An 18,961-nucleotide genomic window follows, 5' to 3' on the forward strand; every position below is an offset into this window, starting at 1 on the left:
TGAACGACTCGATTCCTTATGTTCGAACAACAACCGGTCTAGAAGTATAAAAGAAAACGAAAAAATCGAAAAACAATGAGACACGATCTTTGTTTATGCAATTCGGCCAATGATGCCTATGGAGCAGCTATAGTCCCGTTTATTTCTACGTTGAATTAGGATTTACAGTGCTGCAGCCAATATATATAGTACAGCGGTTCAGTTTACAATAATATCCTTGAACCTCCTTCGCTTGCCCCTCATCTGTTTATATATGAACCATACTCAACACATTGGTTTTCGATGGTAATTCAAAGAGAGCTTTGTAATGGGGAGAATACTCTTTTCTTGAAGGATTTGTGGATCAGATTTTGTTAGTTATACCGCGCTGTGATAGACAAAACGGTAACAGTTGCAAAGGGAAATCAGAGTTGCAACAGCTGTGAATTTAATTGGTCTTGACAGAGGGAATTGGAGCTGCAGAATTATGCAGGTTGCTACTGTATGTTCGGCCTTAGGCTGCAATGTCGGATTCTTTCGTTTGGTTGCTGGAAACGTCGAAAAGATTTAATGTCAAAAAGCTGCTATGAGTTGCTGTCCAGTTTTTGGGCTGTTGAGGCAGCAGAAGGTGTTTTCTTGTCAGCGGTTAATCAACTTTGTTCAATATCGGCGCCATCAAAATTGTGTTTTCGGATGGAGACTACTTCAAGACAAGGTTTCAACAAGAGTGGAATTATGGAGAAGAGGAGTGATCAATGACATTCATCAACAAAGTTGTGTCTTTTGTTTCAATGAAATTGAGACTACGGAACATTTGTTTGTGAACTGTCCAAAAACAAAGGAGAATTGGAGATCGGTTTGTAATTTGATGAAGTGGAATGCAATAAGTTGAGGGAGAAGAGTTGATAGATAATTTATTGGTTTTCAAACTCAGTTTGTAAGGGGAAGTGAGGTAGTAAAGTATCGCACTTGATTTGGTTAACAACGGTGTAGTGTATTTGGTTGCAACAAAATGACGATCTCTTCAATGGAAACATAGCAAATATCTTAGAGTTGGTGGATCGCATAATTCATTTGCCGTGGTCTTGGTTTAATAGCAGGGAGGGAGAGAAACAAATACTAAACTTTCTTGGATTGGTTGAATAATAGCTAAAAAGCTTCCAGTACTGTCATCAGAGAGCGGTTTTTCTGAGTTATTTTCTGCATAGTTTCGCTGAATTAGGCGTATGGCAATGTATTTTCTGCAGTTTCTACATTATTCAAGCATCTGCAAGATTGTGAAGTTTCTATAATCAAAGGGATGCATATTGTTTTTGTTTTTATTTGGTTCAATTTTGTGATATGTTTTGATAGTACCACACAGACAATTATGGCGCCAAACTTATCGAGCCATCGATAACTTACCATAGAAGTCAAGGCTATAGGTAAACATATATACGAAAAATGATTGATCCAACAAACGGGCGTTGATTCTAACAAAAGGGACTCGATTGAACTCTCATAGTATACCAAACTTCAACTCCCGGTTGACAGAGGTGTCTACATTTAGTGTCCGACAAACTTTAAATAAGATTACCTTTTGTGGAAGGAAACCGTGAGAAACCAAAAAAAAAAAAAAAAATGTCCGACACACTTTGAATAAGATTACCTTTTGTGGAAGGAAACAGTGAGAAAACAAAAAAAAAAAAAAAAAAAAAAAAAAATCACCTAAGCCTTGATAACAGAAAAAATATATCCAGCTTAAAAATCACATATTTGAGGATGCCATGAAAGTTGATGATGATGGTAATCTTTCAACAATTTTATACACTTTTTTCAAGAACACACTTTTATTGCTTCCTAATATAAAACAATTCACAATATTCTTAGAAGGACAAGTATCAATTTAATGATAATCAAAGAAAATAAATATCCTTCACCACTTCATTTGCAAGAGCTATATATAATCATACAAGACAACTTTATTAATTTCATTGCATTTTTTTTTTTTTAATTAGAAACCATGCTTTCACTTTCTTTCACAAAACCATCTCCTGTCCAGTCTTTGTCAGATTGCAAGCCTTTCTTTATGGCTTTCCTTTGCTTAATTGCTTCTTGCTGCCTATGCACCAAGTCAGTGTGTGTAGTAAAATACTGAAGAGAGGCCCTGAGATTTTTATTCAAAAAATGTAAAAAAATAAATAAATGGGAGTAAAAAATTCAACATGTTTTTCTTTATTGTTTGTATGAGAAAATTGGAAAGGATGTATTTATAAGTTTTGAAATCATACCCTCTGAAATCTTCTATTGATGTGAAATTGTGCTTTTTCATGAAGTCTTTTAGCTCAAGAGAAAGCTTCTTCACAAGACCATAGCCATGCATCATAACACCAGTGCAGACCTACAATTTAAACAAGATCATCTACTATTAGATAAATTCCAGATATATCCTCCTACCAGGGACAATACTATTCAAAATATTCAATATCGAAGAGCTAAATGCTATGAAACACTGACACGGACACTGACATGTAGAAACCGGTAACAATTTAAAAAGCGCATGTACTTTTAGATGTAATCCACAGATATCCTCCTACCAGGGACAATCCTAATCAAGGCCGAAGAGCAACAAACTATGAAGCACTGATGCAGACACAATCGGACACTGTTAATGATTCAAAATAGAAGTGATTGAATGTAACCACAAATGTATGCCTGTATGCACATATCTTCCCCACTAAGCATGCTTTCATTAGGTCAACCCTATTGAGTGCAAGAATCTCATCTACTTTAACCTTTTTTTTTTTTTTTTGACGTATATTATTAAGCAATTTTAATCAATGTAGACAACTTCTCGAGAAATCTTTTAACAAAGTTAATCAAAACTTAAACTTGTCTTGATGTTTTTGTCTAAGAAACAGATAGCATGCAAGATACCACTATTCCCAAGTAACCAGGCAAAGAATCAGGGAATCCACGTTCAAAAATCAATGATCAAATAGAGAAGGTATTTCCTTTAACAAGGAGAAAAGGGGTGGACCAAAGGATAGAATATCCTACCATTGTCAGTATCAAGACAGACTAAAAATATAGGAAGCACTGACACAAACACCAAGTGATTGAATGTAACCACATGTGTCGTGTCGGTGTCTGAAACTGACACGTGTCGAACAACGAATACGCCTTTAATATAAAGTGTTGGTGTTACAAGGCTAAAAGGTGATTCTTTCATCATACCTGGACAGTATTTGCACCAAGAAGAATAAACTCAGCAGCATCACCACCAGTCTCAACACCACCAATAGCAGAAAGGGAATAGTTCTCACTATCAAACTCTGATTTCATCATTTTTGCAATACTCATAACCTTCCCAAGTGCTATCGGATGAACTGCTTTTGCAGAATAACCACCTGGAGTTGAGTACCTAACAGAATTTTTTTGACAAATTAGATGCTTTATATATATGACTGAACAAACAAGCAGGACTATGAATTTGGTGTAAGTGAGATTGCGAACCCCTCAACACAAGGCTCAGGACGTAATGTATTGAGATTGATTCCCATGACGCTCATGATTGTATTTATAGCAGCTACTCCCTCGCATCCTGAACTTAGAGCAACCCTTGCTGGCTACAAACAGAAACATCCTCGAAATAACTAACACGATAATCATGAAAGACTGAAAGTGTAATTCACATCTGCTAACCAAAGGGAAATCAGAACAGTTTCACATGCAAAAGGGTAGTGAGAAGAACATAAAGCCCTGTTTGGTTGAGGGATTAGGATTGCCTGCACTCAGCAATCTCATGCATTCATGCAGTCGACACATCGGTATCGTTGGATCGAGATCGGCCAATCCAAATTGTATGGCAGATTTTGATTTTATTTTTTTTAATCTAAAACATCTAGTTGAAATATCCGATCTTGATTTTTCTTTTAACAGAATCATTGTGTAAAAAGTCATTTTTAGCAACTCTTGAGGCATTTGGGTAATCTGTTTTTAAGAATCAGAATCTTGAAATAATCAGTTTCCAACTTATTTTGAGAAACTGTTATGAAATAGTAAACAACTTCACTAAAAAATTGTCCGAAAAAGTAATCACTTTTGTACACAATCTAAATATGACTTGTTTAAAGTTTAAATGCACAGGCCTTTAATTTTTGTGAAAAACAAAAATCATTTTTGGCTTGAAACCAGTTTGCATGCTCACATTAGTCAGAGAGGCTTCTTAAAACACAGTTTTCAAGTTTTTAAGTATGTGAAATGTCAAGCATGTAGCTTAAGTATGTGAAATGCTCAAATAAGTCAGAAATTTCAGTGATATTATAAACCAAAAATTTGATAATTATACAAGTTTCCACTTCTTAAACATCTTAAATATGGTTAAAAGTATACAATTATAAAAGGACATGATTCAATACCAACCTGTGAAATGTCAGTTATATTGGGAGTCATCTTAGCCCAAACAGGAACTGTAGCTTTTGCATTTATCCATCCACAAACTTCTTCAAGAAGAGCACAATCTTGCCCAACAGCAGCACCCATTTTGCGCTCCGGCATACCATGAGGACATGAGAAGTTTATTTCAATTGCATCCTAAAAGAATATCAAAAATTTCAGCTATCAGGTTTTTCAAGATAGAAAAAAACAGTGATTTAAAAACTGAACCAGACAGTTGAACTTTGAACCAGCTTTTGCTACGTTCGGTTATTTTGACAGTTCGATCGCGGTTTTATCCTTGTTCAGGCTATTTAAAGAGGTTGAACCATGACATGGAGGTCTCACTGGATCGATGTCTAGTTCGGTTTTTAAAACATAGGAAGAAATATTCAACTTCTCAAACTCGACCAAGAAACACATCTTACAACTCCAGTTTGTTCGACCCTATCGATAAGCTCCTCCCATGCGGCTTTATTGTACTCTTCCATGATTGAAGCGATGAGAATTCTATCAGGGTACTCCTCTTTTAATTGCTTAAACTCTTTCAGCATGGTTTCAAGCGGTCTATCACTGATAAGTTCAATGTTCTGCCACCCGATAATTTCTCCTTTTGCAGATCCATTTGCATTAGCCCGTAGCCGGGCATAACGAGGAGTTACATTTATAACTTTTGCTGCATCAAGTGATACCTAACAAAACAAATAATCAAATCTTATTGCAATCTTTCAAATTACAATTACTGAATAATATTCAGATCAAAAACGTTGAAAGTGAATCGCTTCCAAAAGCAAACAGAACAGTTATAACGGAAAGAAATTGAGATATTTCATATTTCATTATAAGGTCAGGTTCTGTTTCGTAACATAGTAGTGTAGTCAAATAGCAGCGCTCTAGCACTATAGAGTAGCGGAATTAGAGCAAATTGTTACATTTTTGCAATACACTATTTAGTAAACAGAGTTGTCAAATTACAGATATAGTGGCATTATAGCACACTGCCGCACAGAGGAATTTGAACAAACCGCTATTTTTGCGATCCGCGGTTGAGAACAATGTGTAATACAACTGAATGCACAGGAGACGAGGATTTCAAAAGAGAATAATGTTAATTATGCCCCAACCGAGATACAGCGAGTTGTTTGCTGCAGGGCTGGTTGATTAAGGAAAAAACTGTCTTTGGAATAAGAATAATGCTTGCAACACACTCTTTAACACATTCTTTCCAACACACTCTTTTATTGGTTAAAATTCATATGGGTCCCATCCCGCCAAATTTATATGGGATTCACATGATTTGATGGGACCGATGTGAAATTTAACTGATAAAAAAGTGTATTGGAAAGAATGTGTTTGAAAGTGTGTTGGGTTTATGCATCAAGAAAAAAATTCCATAGCAAGAAGCCAAGAACAAGACTCCTTTACAACTCACTCTCACATTGTTTAGAGAAAAAAGGGCTATTCTTGAGTATCCATTTTAATAGTCAGAAAAGCAAATATAGCCACATTTAGCATCATACAGATCCTCAAGAAACAATACATGAGTATACAATTACCAGTTGCATGTCGCATGACCCTTTCCTAATCGGTACAAACAAAATGTCAAAAAATGACCCTTTCAACATAAGTCATGCAAAACAAAACCACAAAAGATGGAAATACCAACCATTTAAGCACTTTTGTATTGATAAACTGCTTAATTAAGAACTTATAGCATAAATGCTTATCATAAAAGTGTTGATGTTTTGGTGGCAGGGTGGTTTTGTTTTGGCAATCTTCCTCCTGCTGTCTCGGTGGTGACAGGTCGGTTTGTTTTTCAAAGGGTTTGGCTGCTGGCAGGCGCTGTTCACATGTGTCTTGGAGGGTTTTGATCTTGGCATCTGTTTTTGTTGTGCGGGAGGCTTCTGATGGGCTCTTGGTTGTATCTTCGGCTGCTCTTTAGACGGTTGGGGCGGCCTTGGTGTTGACGCAGGGGTATGCATGTGGTTTGTCATATGTATATGCCAGCGTCATTACTCTTTTGTTCCATTTTTGTTTTTTGGGTGGTTTTTAAGGGGTTTTTGTTCGAGCCATGTTTGTACGGCAACCGATTTCCCCTTGTGTGTATTTTTTTTCCCACCCGAGCTTATTAATGCGTCTTGCACGGGCTTGTTGGTTAATAATATTTGCCAATTCAAAAAAAATAAAATAAAAGTGTTGATGTATAATCTATTTTTATAACAAACAATAAAATAAAGCTAAATTGCTTTCATATAAGCTATAATATATCTCATAGAGCTTATGGAAATAAGCTGAAAACAGCTTATGGACATGTCATAAGATGCTCCTGTAAGCATTGTATCATAAGTGTTTATATCATACATAAGCTCAACTAAGTCAATCACATTAACACATTAATTCTATTACTAAGTTCCATGCACATGTATTACTAATAACAGCACAAACTCACTCCCACCAACAAATCAAGCACTCAACTTTTGAATTAAAAACTCATAGTTTTAGCAATCACAACACCCCAACATTATGAAGAAACAATGAAAAATTAAGCTATAATACATTATATAATGTAAATAGTTTTAACAAGATTTGTACAATACTATAAATAATTCACACCGCAAAGACCGCAATCTGCAATGCAGTATTCGCAACAGCCAAATTCGCGAAATCATTAACTTGACCGCGACCTCCACCGTTATTTAAAACCATGACAATTATATTAATCAAGAACTCAAAATTCAAAACATGTCTATAAACAAATTAATCAAACACATCACACAACTAACTTATAAATCAAAAACTCACAGTTTTAGCAATGACACCGCCCCAACCTTCATCAAAGGCTCTTTTCATAACAGTATAATTAGTCCCAGGTGGACCTGATCCAATCACAAATGGATTTGGCATATGCAAGCCATTAACATTCACACTCAGATCAGGCTCTGAAGCTTGACTCTCAGAAGCAAAAACCTTGAACCCAATTCTACTAGGACGTTGATAAACCTTCTTGGACCAATTCAATGAAAACCCAGATACAGAATTACGAGTTTTCAACTGGGTCATCGTTAAATTTGCCATTTTTTAAGAAAAATTTGAACTTTCAGCAAAATCACACAAGGAAGAGGAAAAAACAGAAGAAGAAGAAGAAAAAGAAGAAGAAACAGAGGAAGAATAAAGAGTGATTCTGAATCTGAGTTTGTAATATTATAATATTGTATGGATTTTGATTATTGATTGGAGAAAACGTGCAATTATGAATCACCGTTTGGTTGAGTAAGCATTTGGAGGATTATCTGAAAAAATGGTAAAGAATTGGACTTTTGCATGTGACGGTGACTGTCACAATATTATAGCAAGATTATAATAAGAGTATGATTAAGGTTAGGGGTGTTCGCGGTGCGGTTTGGTTCGGTTTTGAGCATAAAAGTCATCCAAACCACGAGATAAAAAAGCATGCGGCTTGGTTTGGTTCGGTTGATTTTTAAAAAGTCATCCAAACCAAACCAAACCAAACCAATGCGGATTGGATTGGTTCGGTTTGTGCGGTTTATCGTGAGATAAAAAAAAATATTACATTAACTATAATATTGCCAACTTTTTACAAAATAAACATAGGACATTTTATTTGTTGTTTACATGATAAAATATTAGGTAAAACTTATATTAAAATAGGTAAAATTAAGAAGAAACATAAGCATGAATCAAATTATTGGGAAGAAAAGGAAACAAATTCATCACTGGAAATGAATTGAATAAGATGGAAAGGAATTAGAATAAAATCTGATGGTGCAACAATGGAAAAATCGAATCAAAAGAGATTATTCTTGGGCTATGTAATTGAGATATTACATGTTTAAGTAATATTCATTATTCTTGCGGTTTGGTTTGGTTTGGTTCGGTTGCTGAGATGCAAACCGCAAACCAAACCGAACCGCGCGGTTCATTGCAAAAGTCATCCGAATTCATCCGAACCAAGTGCGGTTTTTTGCGGTTTCGGTTCGGATTGGTTTGGTTGGCGGTTTTTCTATTGGGTTGGTTCGGTTTTGAACACCCCTAATTAAGGTTATGATTTGTAATTTTTGTTGCATATTTTTGTCTGCTAATTCGGACAATTTGATATAGATTTTTTTTTCTGATTTTGACATTTATTTAATAATTAAAAAAATAAAAAATGTATTCAGAATTAAATGAAAAAAATTAACTATTAAAAATGATTTTTAAGATACACTTTTTTAAGTAGTTATTAGATTCCAAAACCAGACACCCTGCCTCATTTTAGTAGTTTATAAATTTGTCCTAATTTCTCTCACACAACCCAAAATCCAAATCATCACATATTGTGTGATTCTTTGAAGTTTTTTTTTTTCTTTTTTGTCTAAATCATGCATTTTCAAACACGAAACATAAGGTAAGGTTGCATTTCTACGATATATTGTTCTTAAGTTTTATTTTGTGTTCTTGGGTGTTGAACAAGTTCGAATTATACAATATGAACCAGATTGTTACTAGTTTCAGATTATATAATTCGAATATTGTTCAAGATGTGCTGAAAACTGGATATTTTGTTGATTTGTATATGATTTTGATTGTTTCAGATATGGACTAACACATGGATTGAGTTAGAAGCACTAAAACTACCATGATTGCATCTGCTAGACTCGAGTGGTTACATCATACCAAAGTCGCAAACAAAGTGAGAAAGGGTAGGGCAGGGGTAGATGCACGATCCCGATTTAAAGATTGTGAACAACGAGAAGAATGTGAAGAATATTCATAAAAATGATGAGGGGAGGATGATTAAGTCATGGTTTAGACAAACCTTAGCTGACAGTTGACAGTGATATGGTTGTCAAAATCGAGATTCCACTAAAGATCATTGGGGTATAGAAAGAGCGTAGATCGTAGGATCGTAAGATCTCACCTAATAGACAAAATTATAAAAGAAACTAAAAAAAATAACCTTTCATAAAAAAATCATTAATCATCAAATCAACACATTGAATGATAGGATTATAGAAACTCAAATAGTGATAATATTTTCCTTTTTAAAAACAATAACTAACTTAGTAATTCTAATGACTAACAATACAAAACAAAATCCAAATGTTTCATCTCCAAGTCCTTCAACTTTTTCATCAAGATTGTGGATCTCCAAGTCATTTTCAGCAGAGGCAGCTCCACTATCTCCTTCATTTTGGGTTCCTCCCTCCAAATCTTCACCTTTTATTTTAAGTTCCCGAATTTCATTTTCAAGTGAACATTCATCATTGTTCACAATCCACTCATCATCAGAATCAATGCCATCAAGGCTATATTCTACCATCACTAGCTTTCTTATTCTTTGCCAATTTAGAATTAGTCATCACAAACACAACATCATTCATGCTCTTTTATTTGAGTCTAATTCTTCTCTTTGTATGCACCTAATAACATCTACCTATATTAGTATATAGAAATTTGATATATTATTTTCACAACTTAAATTTGAATGAAACTAACCATCTTAAATACATTCCAATTTCTTTCACATCCGGATGAACTACAAGTCAAACTTAGCACACAGATTGCAAATCTTTGAAGTTCTGGATGCTCATCTCCGTATGACTCCCACCATTGTGCTAGAGTTTTGGTTTTAAGAGCAGCCATGCTACATGATAATTATTTGCGTCAAAACATATAAAAAAGAAGTTTCACAACCAACCAACAAAATATCATAATCTTGTACATCAATGACAATAGGACGCATAATCTATTGTTGAACAAAATATTTGGGCATTTAAAAATAACAGTCCATCATTTCCAATACGAAATCACACACGGTTTAATTGCAGTGCCACTAGCATTTTCATCATGTGCAATGTTTAAGCCAAGAATAAAGTATTAAATTGGGTTTAAGAGGAAAAGGATTCAAGAGATATTTTACATGAATAAAATTAGATAGTAGATTTACACACTCTTATCAACCATAAGTAACAAGCTTGCTATGCATTATCATCCCTTGAATGCATTATGCATTGTTGGAGCTGGAAGAAATGAAAGCAGCAGTTGACCACTTTCACATGCATGACAATTGACAATTGACAATGATTTTTATTCATTTTATTCATTTATCAATTTATGAAAAATATATTTTAAAAAAATTGGCTTGCATATAATGATAAATAAGCTTCTAAAAGGCATAAAAGCTAATAATCTATTTGGTATCGAATCTAATAATTTTAATTGGCGACTTATATTTCACATCTTTTGGATAAGGGTGATGGTTATCCTTAATGTAGTACGTTATTGTTTATGAAAGATCAAAAACAATTGGCAAATAATAAATACATCCCTTTCGGAGGTAAAGTAATCGTTTTTGGTGGAGATTTTAGACTGATTTTGCCGGTAATACCTAAAGGCACTAGACAAGAGGTTGTTCATGCGACTATCAATTCGTTATACCTTTGAAATTTTTGTGAAGTGCTTACTTTGACAAAAAAAAAATACGAGGCTTTTAAGTGGTGCGTCCCAAGTTGACATCGAAGGAAGAAGATTATTTTCATGAAGGTTTTTTTTGTGTATGTCTATATCATGCATTTTCAAACACCAAGCACAAGGTAAGGTTGTATTTCTACGATATATTGTTCTTAAGTTTTATTTTATGTTTTTAGGAGCTGAACAAGTTTGGATTAAATAATATGAACCAGATTGCCATTGGTTTCAGACTATATCATTTGATACATGTTTAGGATGTGCTGAAAACTATTTTTATTTTAGGAGCTGAACAAGTTTGGATTATATAATATGAACCAGATTGCTACTGGTTTCAGATTATATCATTTGATACATGTTTAGGATGTGCTGAAAACTATTTTTATATAAAAAAATGGATATTTTTGTTTATTTGTATATGTTTTTTATTGTTTCAAATATGGACTAACAGACACTAAAACTACCATGACCGCATCTGCTAGTCTAAAGTGGTTACATCAAACTGAAGTGGCAAGCAAAGTGACAAAGGGTATGGAATCCCAATCCCCCAACCCCATGCTGAGGAGGAAGTTTTAGATTATGATGAGGCTAAGGAGAATGTCGATAATGATGTCCACCCAAATGTTGAGGAGGAGGAGTCAACTGAGTTTGATTCATATCACGGTCGGACATCAAACTTGTTTGTCGTCTCCCAATATGCTCAACATGTGGTCGCCTCCATGAGAAAGGCATATGTAAGATATGCATTTTTCTTTGTACTGATGTTTTAATATTCTAAGTAATTTTTTTATTATTTATATGTATTACTAATATTTTATTTTTGTTTGTTGTTGTTCCGTCCCAATTTAAAGATTGTGGACAACGAGAAGAAGGTGAAGAATATTCATAAGAATGATGAGGGGATGATGGTTAAACCATGGTTTATACAGACCTTAGTTGACAGAGACATGGTTGTCAAAATCGAGATCCCATTAAAGATCGTTGGCCAATTTAGAATTAGTCATCACAAACACAACATCATTCATGGCCGTTCGTTTGAGTCTATTTCTTCTCTTTGTATGCACCTAATAACATCTACCTACATTAGTATATAGAAATTTGATATACTATTTTCACAACTTAAATTTGAAAGAAACTAACTATCTGAAATGCACTCTAATATATTTCCCATCTGAATGAGCTACAAGTAAGCTTAGCACACAGATTGCAAATCTTTGAAGTTTCAGATGCTCATCTCCGTATGACTTCCACCATTGTGCCAGAGTTTTGGTTTTAAGAACAGCCATTGCTATTGGACTACCAAAAAACTTTTCTCTCTCTTACTAATTTCTTGAACATCTCCAATCATCCTTTCCAAACAATTGTATAGTCCATGTTTCACTTCAAAATCAACATTGTAATGTAATCGAGGATTTAGGTAATAATGGGTAGCATTCAAAGGCCTATGCATATGTCTATCCCACCTCTCATCAATGATATCCCATAAAGGCTTGTAACTAAAAAATGAAGAAGAAAAAAAATAAGAATTGCATAATTAAGACATAATTGTTGAATGGACAGAAATACATAATGGACAGACTACACATTGAAATATTGCACAACTTAATAGACAGATTGCACATAATTGTAGAATGGATAGAATTTGAAATTAACGCAACATGCATGCTATACAAAATTGCAGAATTATAAGGTAGATTTACCTTCTTTGGACCTCGTTGAAGTTGGTTTCAATTTTCTCTTTAGCTTGATCCATTGATTTATAAATCAATCCCTTTGGTTGTCCATCTGAATCCACTAAACGGGGAACATTAATTAGTGGATAAGCACATTTACAACAAGTAATAGTGTCTTTCAAGAACTGTTTATCCATCACCACTTCTTCAATTTGCTTTCCTTCCTCTATTTTTTTGCAAATTTACTATTTATCCATTCATTAGATGTGAATATTCTAACCAACACCCCTTTGTTTTCATTTAAACACTCTAAAGTTAAATATGATGTTGCAAATCGAGTAACCATTGGTCTCACTACATCGTTTCCCTTGGTGAAATGTTTTATTAAACAAATTGCGAAAGCTTTAGAGTAAATATATTGTGTGAGCTTCTTACCCTTGAAAATGGTATCGTGATGAATTGTCTTTTTTTTTTCTTTCTTTCAAAATCCTCTAAGATCAAATCGATACAATGCGGCGCATATGGTGTCCAATATAGCTTCTTTCTTTTTTCCATTAACATTGCCTCGATAGCTTTATAATTTGCGCATTATCGGTTACAACCTAAACTACATTTTGTTCTCCTACTTCCTCCACAATTTGATCAAGCATGCTAAAAATTTTATTAACAGTTTTTGTAATGTGTTACGCATCTATGAACTTTAAAAATACGGTACCTTTGGGGATGTTTACTAAGAACTTGAATATTGTCTTTCTTCTTTTGTTGGTCCACCTGTCACTCATAATTGTGCACCATGTCTTCTTCCAACTAATCTTGTGTTCTTCCATGACATTTGATGTCTCCTCTAGTTTTTGTTTCAAATACATTGTTCAAATTTCATGATAGGACATTGGTTTGAATCCAAGACCATGCCTGGAAACCTTTTCGAACATTCTGTTGAACTATTCACTCTTTCCTACGTTAAATGCAATGGCATTATTGTAAAAAAAGGATACAATTTCTAAACAAGCTTCTTCCCTCATATTCATTTTGAAGATGATGTGTATGGTGACCTGACTACTCACTCCTCTCTTCCAAAAAATATTTTCAACTGTAGCATTCCCATAATCCTCCACTACCTTTTTTCCTCCCACGTTTTCACCATCAGTATCATTTGCTTCTGATTTTTTTTAGTACGTTGGTTTGCAAGGTTTTTACAATCTCCCACATTTATACTTTCACTTCATCATGAACATACTTATGAAGGTGAGAAAAAACACAAGAAGGGGGGTTGAATTGTGTTTTGAAAAAAAAATTCTTCGTTTCTCCTAAAAACTGAACACACTGATCAGAAGCTAAGTGAGACAGCTTCTAAAGTGATAATCAGAATCTAAATGCAGCGGAATAAAACAGAGAGAGAGAGAGAAGAAGAACGACACAAAGCAATTATACTGGTTCCTTCCACAATCCGGAAGTAGTCCAGTCCCCCTTGCACTTCCAAAGAGATTTCACTATGAGTAATATCTGATTACAAATGCTCAAGCACACAAGCAAGAGACTTCCAATGCTCAAGCACACAAGCAAGAGACTTCCTTTGCTCAAGAACACAATCAAGAGACTTCCTGCTCAAGCACAACTGCAAGAGACTTCCTAACTAAACAAAATTACACAGAAAATTGTTTAAGGTTGAACACTTGATATACAATCAGAGGTGCTCACAATACAAATCAGATACAGACTCAATGAACTTAAGAATTTCTAAGATATGACTTTGAGACACAGAAATTCTAAGTGAATGCAGAACAATTTCAGCAGAGATTTGGCACTTGTAAAAATGTTATGAGTCTTTCGTTCAGCGTTCATGCATTACCAAATCTCTAGGTCTTTACTCCTTTATATAGAGGTGTGAAAGAGACGTTGTGAAATTGCCAGCACACCAAAGAGTCGTTGTTGAAGCTTGATCTTTCACCAATGATCTTTTGCCTGATTTGGTTGTTGTCCTACGAAGAACCAATTTGAAATCCATTCCTTATCCAAAGGAACATATATGCAGGCGAGACCGTATTCTGGAGCTGTTTTCTTGTCTTGTAGCGTGGACACAAAACAGAGTGGTGGAGAACGTGGTTGTACAATTCGTACAAAGTACAATGTCAACGCTTTCGTCCAAATTGCAAGCACAAGCCTTCAAACACCTTTGAAATGACCGTTGCAAAATTCCACTAATCCTTTGTTTGTGTTTTCGAATCCAATAGACAGCTTTTGCATTGATAATTCTTCAATTCTTGAATCTTTTGCAAATCCAGTTGAGATTCAGCTTCTGGTGAAATAGCTTCTGATGAGGCAGCTTCTGATGATGCAGCTTCTGATGATATGACTTCTGGACTTCTTGTCTTCAGGAGCACTATTCTTACTTCAGAAGCGTCTTAACTTCAGGAGCACTATCCTTACTTCAGAAGCGACTTAACTTCAGGAGCGCTTTTTCCCTTCAGTAACAAGTTGCCTTCAGGAGCGTCCAAGCTTCAAATTTTTGTTGTTTCCTTTGCTCTTTATTTGCTCATTCAGAACCAATGATGATGTAACTTTATAATTATGGTCCTGTACACTTGAACAAATATTAGCTAGTCCAATTTACAATTTTTAATACCTTGTTATCATCAAAACTCTTTAAGGTTCATTGTTAAACACACTTTGTTCCAACAACTTACATCCTGCAACATTTAACTGTGTATAAGGCAAATGATGTTTCATCCTGTAAACTCCTCCAAATACTATTTTTGCACAGTAATTACATTTTATACTTCTTGTTCATTCATGCTTCCATGCAATATCATTACAAATATTTTCTTGGGAGTTCAGATAAGGAAACACTAGCAACAAGGATCGATGAAGTCATATTAGGGAATAGGAAAAAACGTGAAAGATGTGAGAGAATTGTTGGATTGGTTTTTTGGAATTTCACAGCGAGATATGAGAGGGAATTGCACTACGAACTGGATTTTGTGGAAGAAATGAAAGATGAGAGGGAATTGATTCATTGAAGAATTACAATTTCAGAGAAGAAGATGAGAAAAATTCCCAATTTCAGAGAAATACCTAATATCCTAAACTAATGATTCAATTAAATACCAACAAGTCCCAAAAATGAAATTATTGATAGATTCTGAACTTTTAGAGTGAAAACATGTTGAATTCTGATCGAAATGCGATGAAATTGCCATAGGCAGTCCATGTCAAAACTGAGTTGGGTCGGGTCAAACGACTTTTGAACTGGGTCGAACCCCTTCACGGATTCAAAAAAAAAGTGACAATTCCACGATTTTGTGATGTTCTTCAGTACGCCGCGCCAATCCATCGTGATCTCTGATCTTCAAACCACAAGATTGTACGATCTCAACACCTAGATCACAATCTCGACAACCATGGATAGTGACCTTTATTAACTAATGTGTGTGATCTATGACATAGTTTACCACAACTTATAGACAACATTTACAGAGAAATGACACAAGGAGACTTCCATCTTCCTTCTTATAATTAGGGAGATAACATTGACAATTAATGATGTATCATGTATGCTGCATCTCCCAATATTTGGATGTCTTCTGAACCACGATGGTCTTGTTCCCATTATGAGGCGGTAGATCTAATGGATGGGTTATTAGGGGTTGAACCGTAGAATGATGAGCAGCAGGTGTCGTCTTTAGATAGAAGTTGCATTTGAACTTAAGGGTGATGATGAGAAGATGCAGCTGAACCGAGACTAGGTTGCCAAGATATATTTGTTGTACTTGCGGGAATTGTAACACCCTATTTCTAATAAGCGGTAAAACGCGCGAATATACAACCATATTCTAGAAATAGATGCTACGTCTTCAAATAAACCACAATACATACATGCATAAAGATCATGTCACATCACATAGCAGCGGAACATATACATATAATCCATAAACATATCTGGATCTTCAAACTAAATACAAATGTATTCTCCAAACTCCAAATAACAAAATAGCTCAACAATTCCAAAGTATAAAGTCAAATAACAACATGCAAAGACTATCCTAGATCAGAGCCCTAATCTAGACTCTTGCATGAAAAAGAGGACTCCACTCCTCGGCATCAACAAGCAACACTAAGCATCCTGCACTCCATCTACCCGTCCATACAGAAAGGTAGGTGGTAAACCACTGAGGGTTAGCATTACATCATCATAATCCATATAAGATTAATAAGAACTTTGGAAATGAAAGATATAATCAAGGATAAATAATGACAATTCATACATAGTTCCACAATATTCACAACATGTAATAATCCAAGATCATTCAATAACATCATATCCAGTTCATATCCTCAAGTGTATCTCACACATATCACAACCTCACCTTGTCAATCAACAATTAACAATTCAATCCGCAAGTACAATTAGCAATAATCAACCATCAAACACCTCTTAATGCAATTCAATCCACCAACAGTTTATGCAATGTCTCTAGACTCATCTAGATGCATGTGGTACCAAAACACCTCAAGGTCGTCACCTTTGATGCAACAAAAACATCGTAATCACCACCATTGGATATATAATCCACCACCATCAGTCATGTATGCATGAACATATGACTCAACTACAAATGCATATGTTCACACAAACAATAGTCACCTCACCATCACCAATACTTGTATATATGCAATCATTAACAATTCACCATTACATATCATATATACAATCACCAACCACATCCAAAAATCACACAACAAGTAGTTGTCACATAATTACAACACCAATCATCTCCATATAACACACAATAACTTTCCATAAAGGATTCACAGTCAATTGATTCTCAAAAGTCATCTTTAGTCAAGTTCGTCTCCCAAAATCACAACATTAAATTAATTGAACATTTGAGTCAAAACCAAGTAAACAAGCTCAATTGCCTATGCCTTGTATTCTCACAATTCACATATGTGTGCAGTAGAGGATACGTAAGCATTTCATCGGCCAAATCCGACGAATTCATAAAAAACTCAAAGTTCATCTCACTTTTCACAAAATTTTCCATTTTCAAAGCAAAACAAGTTCAAACTTGATGGAACCAATCACAACCATTTTTAGAAATCATATAAACAATATACAACTCTAATCCCACTTCAATTTCCGAAGAAAACGGGTTTTTGGAAAAATCAACGTTTGGACCGTTTTTACAAAAGTTAGACGATTTTCACGAATTCAAGTCCAAACCAAATCAAATCATGTTCCAGTAGGATTAAAGGTGTAAACAGAGGTTAATTATGTCCAAAGAAACATTTTAGAAGTATCGGATTGGTCCCCAAGTGCTCGAAAACAAAAATCAAAAATTGCTGAACTGAGGCTAGGACGCGAAAGCGTCCTCTGCACGCTTAAGCGTCCCTGTTCCAGTAGCTCCTGGAACAGCACGCTTTTGGCACGCTTCTGGGACGCTGGTGGGATGCTTAAGCGTCCTAAGCACGCGAAAGCGTCCTACATCAGATTCCCAGAACTCAGTTACGGGTTCTAACCCATTTTCATCCCAAAATCCAATTTTCAATCCCCCAAATCACCAAAACAAGTTCCAGAAAGTGTTTATAGGTCAAAATAGGTTCAATACACTTAAACACATACAAGTTTTGGAATTAAATCACCAACATAACAAAATTCACCAAATTATCACCACTTTCTCAACTTTCAACAATAATACAAAATCTCCTCATCAATTCATCAATCTTCATACCCAAAGCACCAATCCAACAACAACATGTTCCAAATCAAGAACAACAACTAATGAACACAAATTCATGCATAATTCAACACTACAACATCAATTCTCATCAAACTTGCTCAAGAACACAAAGCACCAACAACTATGCATTTAACCATGTTAATTCACAGACTAACATGCAATTATCATATAAATCATGTTCTCAAACATAACAACAACAATTATGCACGAATTTTACAACAATTATATTCAATTCATCAATTTAACAAAAATGGGTAAAGAGAAAAAAAATATGAATTATGGTTGAAACCTAACCCTCTTACCTCTAGCACCAAGAATCTCTAACCCAAGCTTCAATTGAGCTCCTAGATGATGAATCCCCTCTTCAAGCTCTAACCCTTGATCTTGTTGTTGCCTCTAGTCTCTATCTCTTCTCTTCCCAAATGAAATGAAATGAATAATGTTTGTAAAACCTAGTTTCACCCACAACTAGAGTTTATATACTAGCTCTACTCAATTGGGCTTATCTCTTAAACCTTAATGGGCCTAACCCATCTCTATTCTAACACTCAAAATGTCACTACTCACTTAATGGTAATTATAACACTAACGGTCACTTAATGGTAATTAAAATAATTACTACCCTCTCTCTAGTAACTTGGTAAAATAATAACTCTCACTAAACACTAAAAATAACTTTCTGCAAAA

General features: G+C 34.9%; 1 protein-coding gene, 1 long non-coding RNA gene and 1 pseudogene across 2 annotated transcripts; all 3 read right to left on the minus strand.

Annotated features, from left to right (window-relative positions):
• Positions 1-1,789: 1,789 nt before the first annotated feature.
• On the minus strand, positions 1,790-7,590 carry PYD1 (pyrimidine 1). Its single transcript, XM_085719074.1, has 7 exons — positions 7,198-7,590; positions 4,824-5,087; positions 4,384-4,554; positions 3,475-3,587; positions 3,196-3,382; positions 2,250-2,359; positions 1,790-2,125 (listed from the first exon to the last, which is right to left on the minus strand). Exons 1-7 carry the CDS (start codon positions 7,468-7,470, stop codon positions 1,969-1,971), a joined length of 1,275 nt encoding a protein of 424 aa, XP_085575200.1. The 5' UTR covers positions 7,471-7,590; the 3' UTR covers positions 1,790-1,968.
• Positions 7,591-9,412: 1,822 nt separating this feature from the next.
• Positions 9,413-13,564, minus strand: LOC146917278 (uncharacterized; annotated as a pseudogene).
• Positions 13,565-16,364: 2,800 nt separating this feature from the next.
• Positions 16,365-18,681, minus strand: LOC146917279 (uncharacterized). The gene is made up of 2 exons (XR_015014146.1): positions 18,577-18,681; positions 16,365-16,667 (listed from the first exon to the last, which is right to left on the minus strand). It is a non-coding gene; the product is annotated as an uncharacterized LOC146917279 (long non-coding RNA).
• Positions 18,682-18,961: the final 280 nt, after the last annotated feature.

Source organism: Medicago sativa, chromosome 6 (assembly GCF_051527215.1).
Source record: "Medicago sativa cultivar Bolivia chromosome 6, Bolivia_mono, whole genome shotgun sequence".
NCBI classification, from domain to species: domain Eukaryota; kingdom Viridiplantae; phylum Streptophyta; class Magnoliopsida; order Fabales; family Fabaceae; genus Medicago; species Medicago sativa.

Bases quoted from the DNA above. Each gene is read 5' to 3' on its own strand.
- PYD1 (XM_085719074.1), bottom strand. From the start codon at position 7,470: ATGGCAAATTTAACGATGACCCAGTTGAAAACTCGTAATTCTGTATCT. The intron at 4,555-4,823 runs GTAAGATGTGTT...ATATTCTTTTAG, and splicing joins GGGTCGAACAAACTGGAGTT to GATGCAATTGAAATAAACTT. The intron at 3,588-4,383 runs GTTGGTATTGAA...TTCTGTTTGTAG, and splicing joins ATATAACTGACATTTCACAG to CCAGCAAGGGTTGCTCTAAG.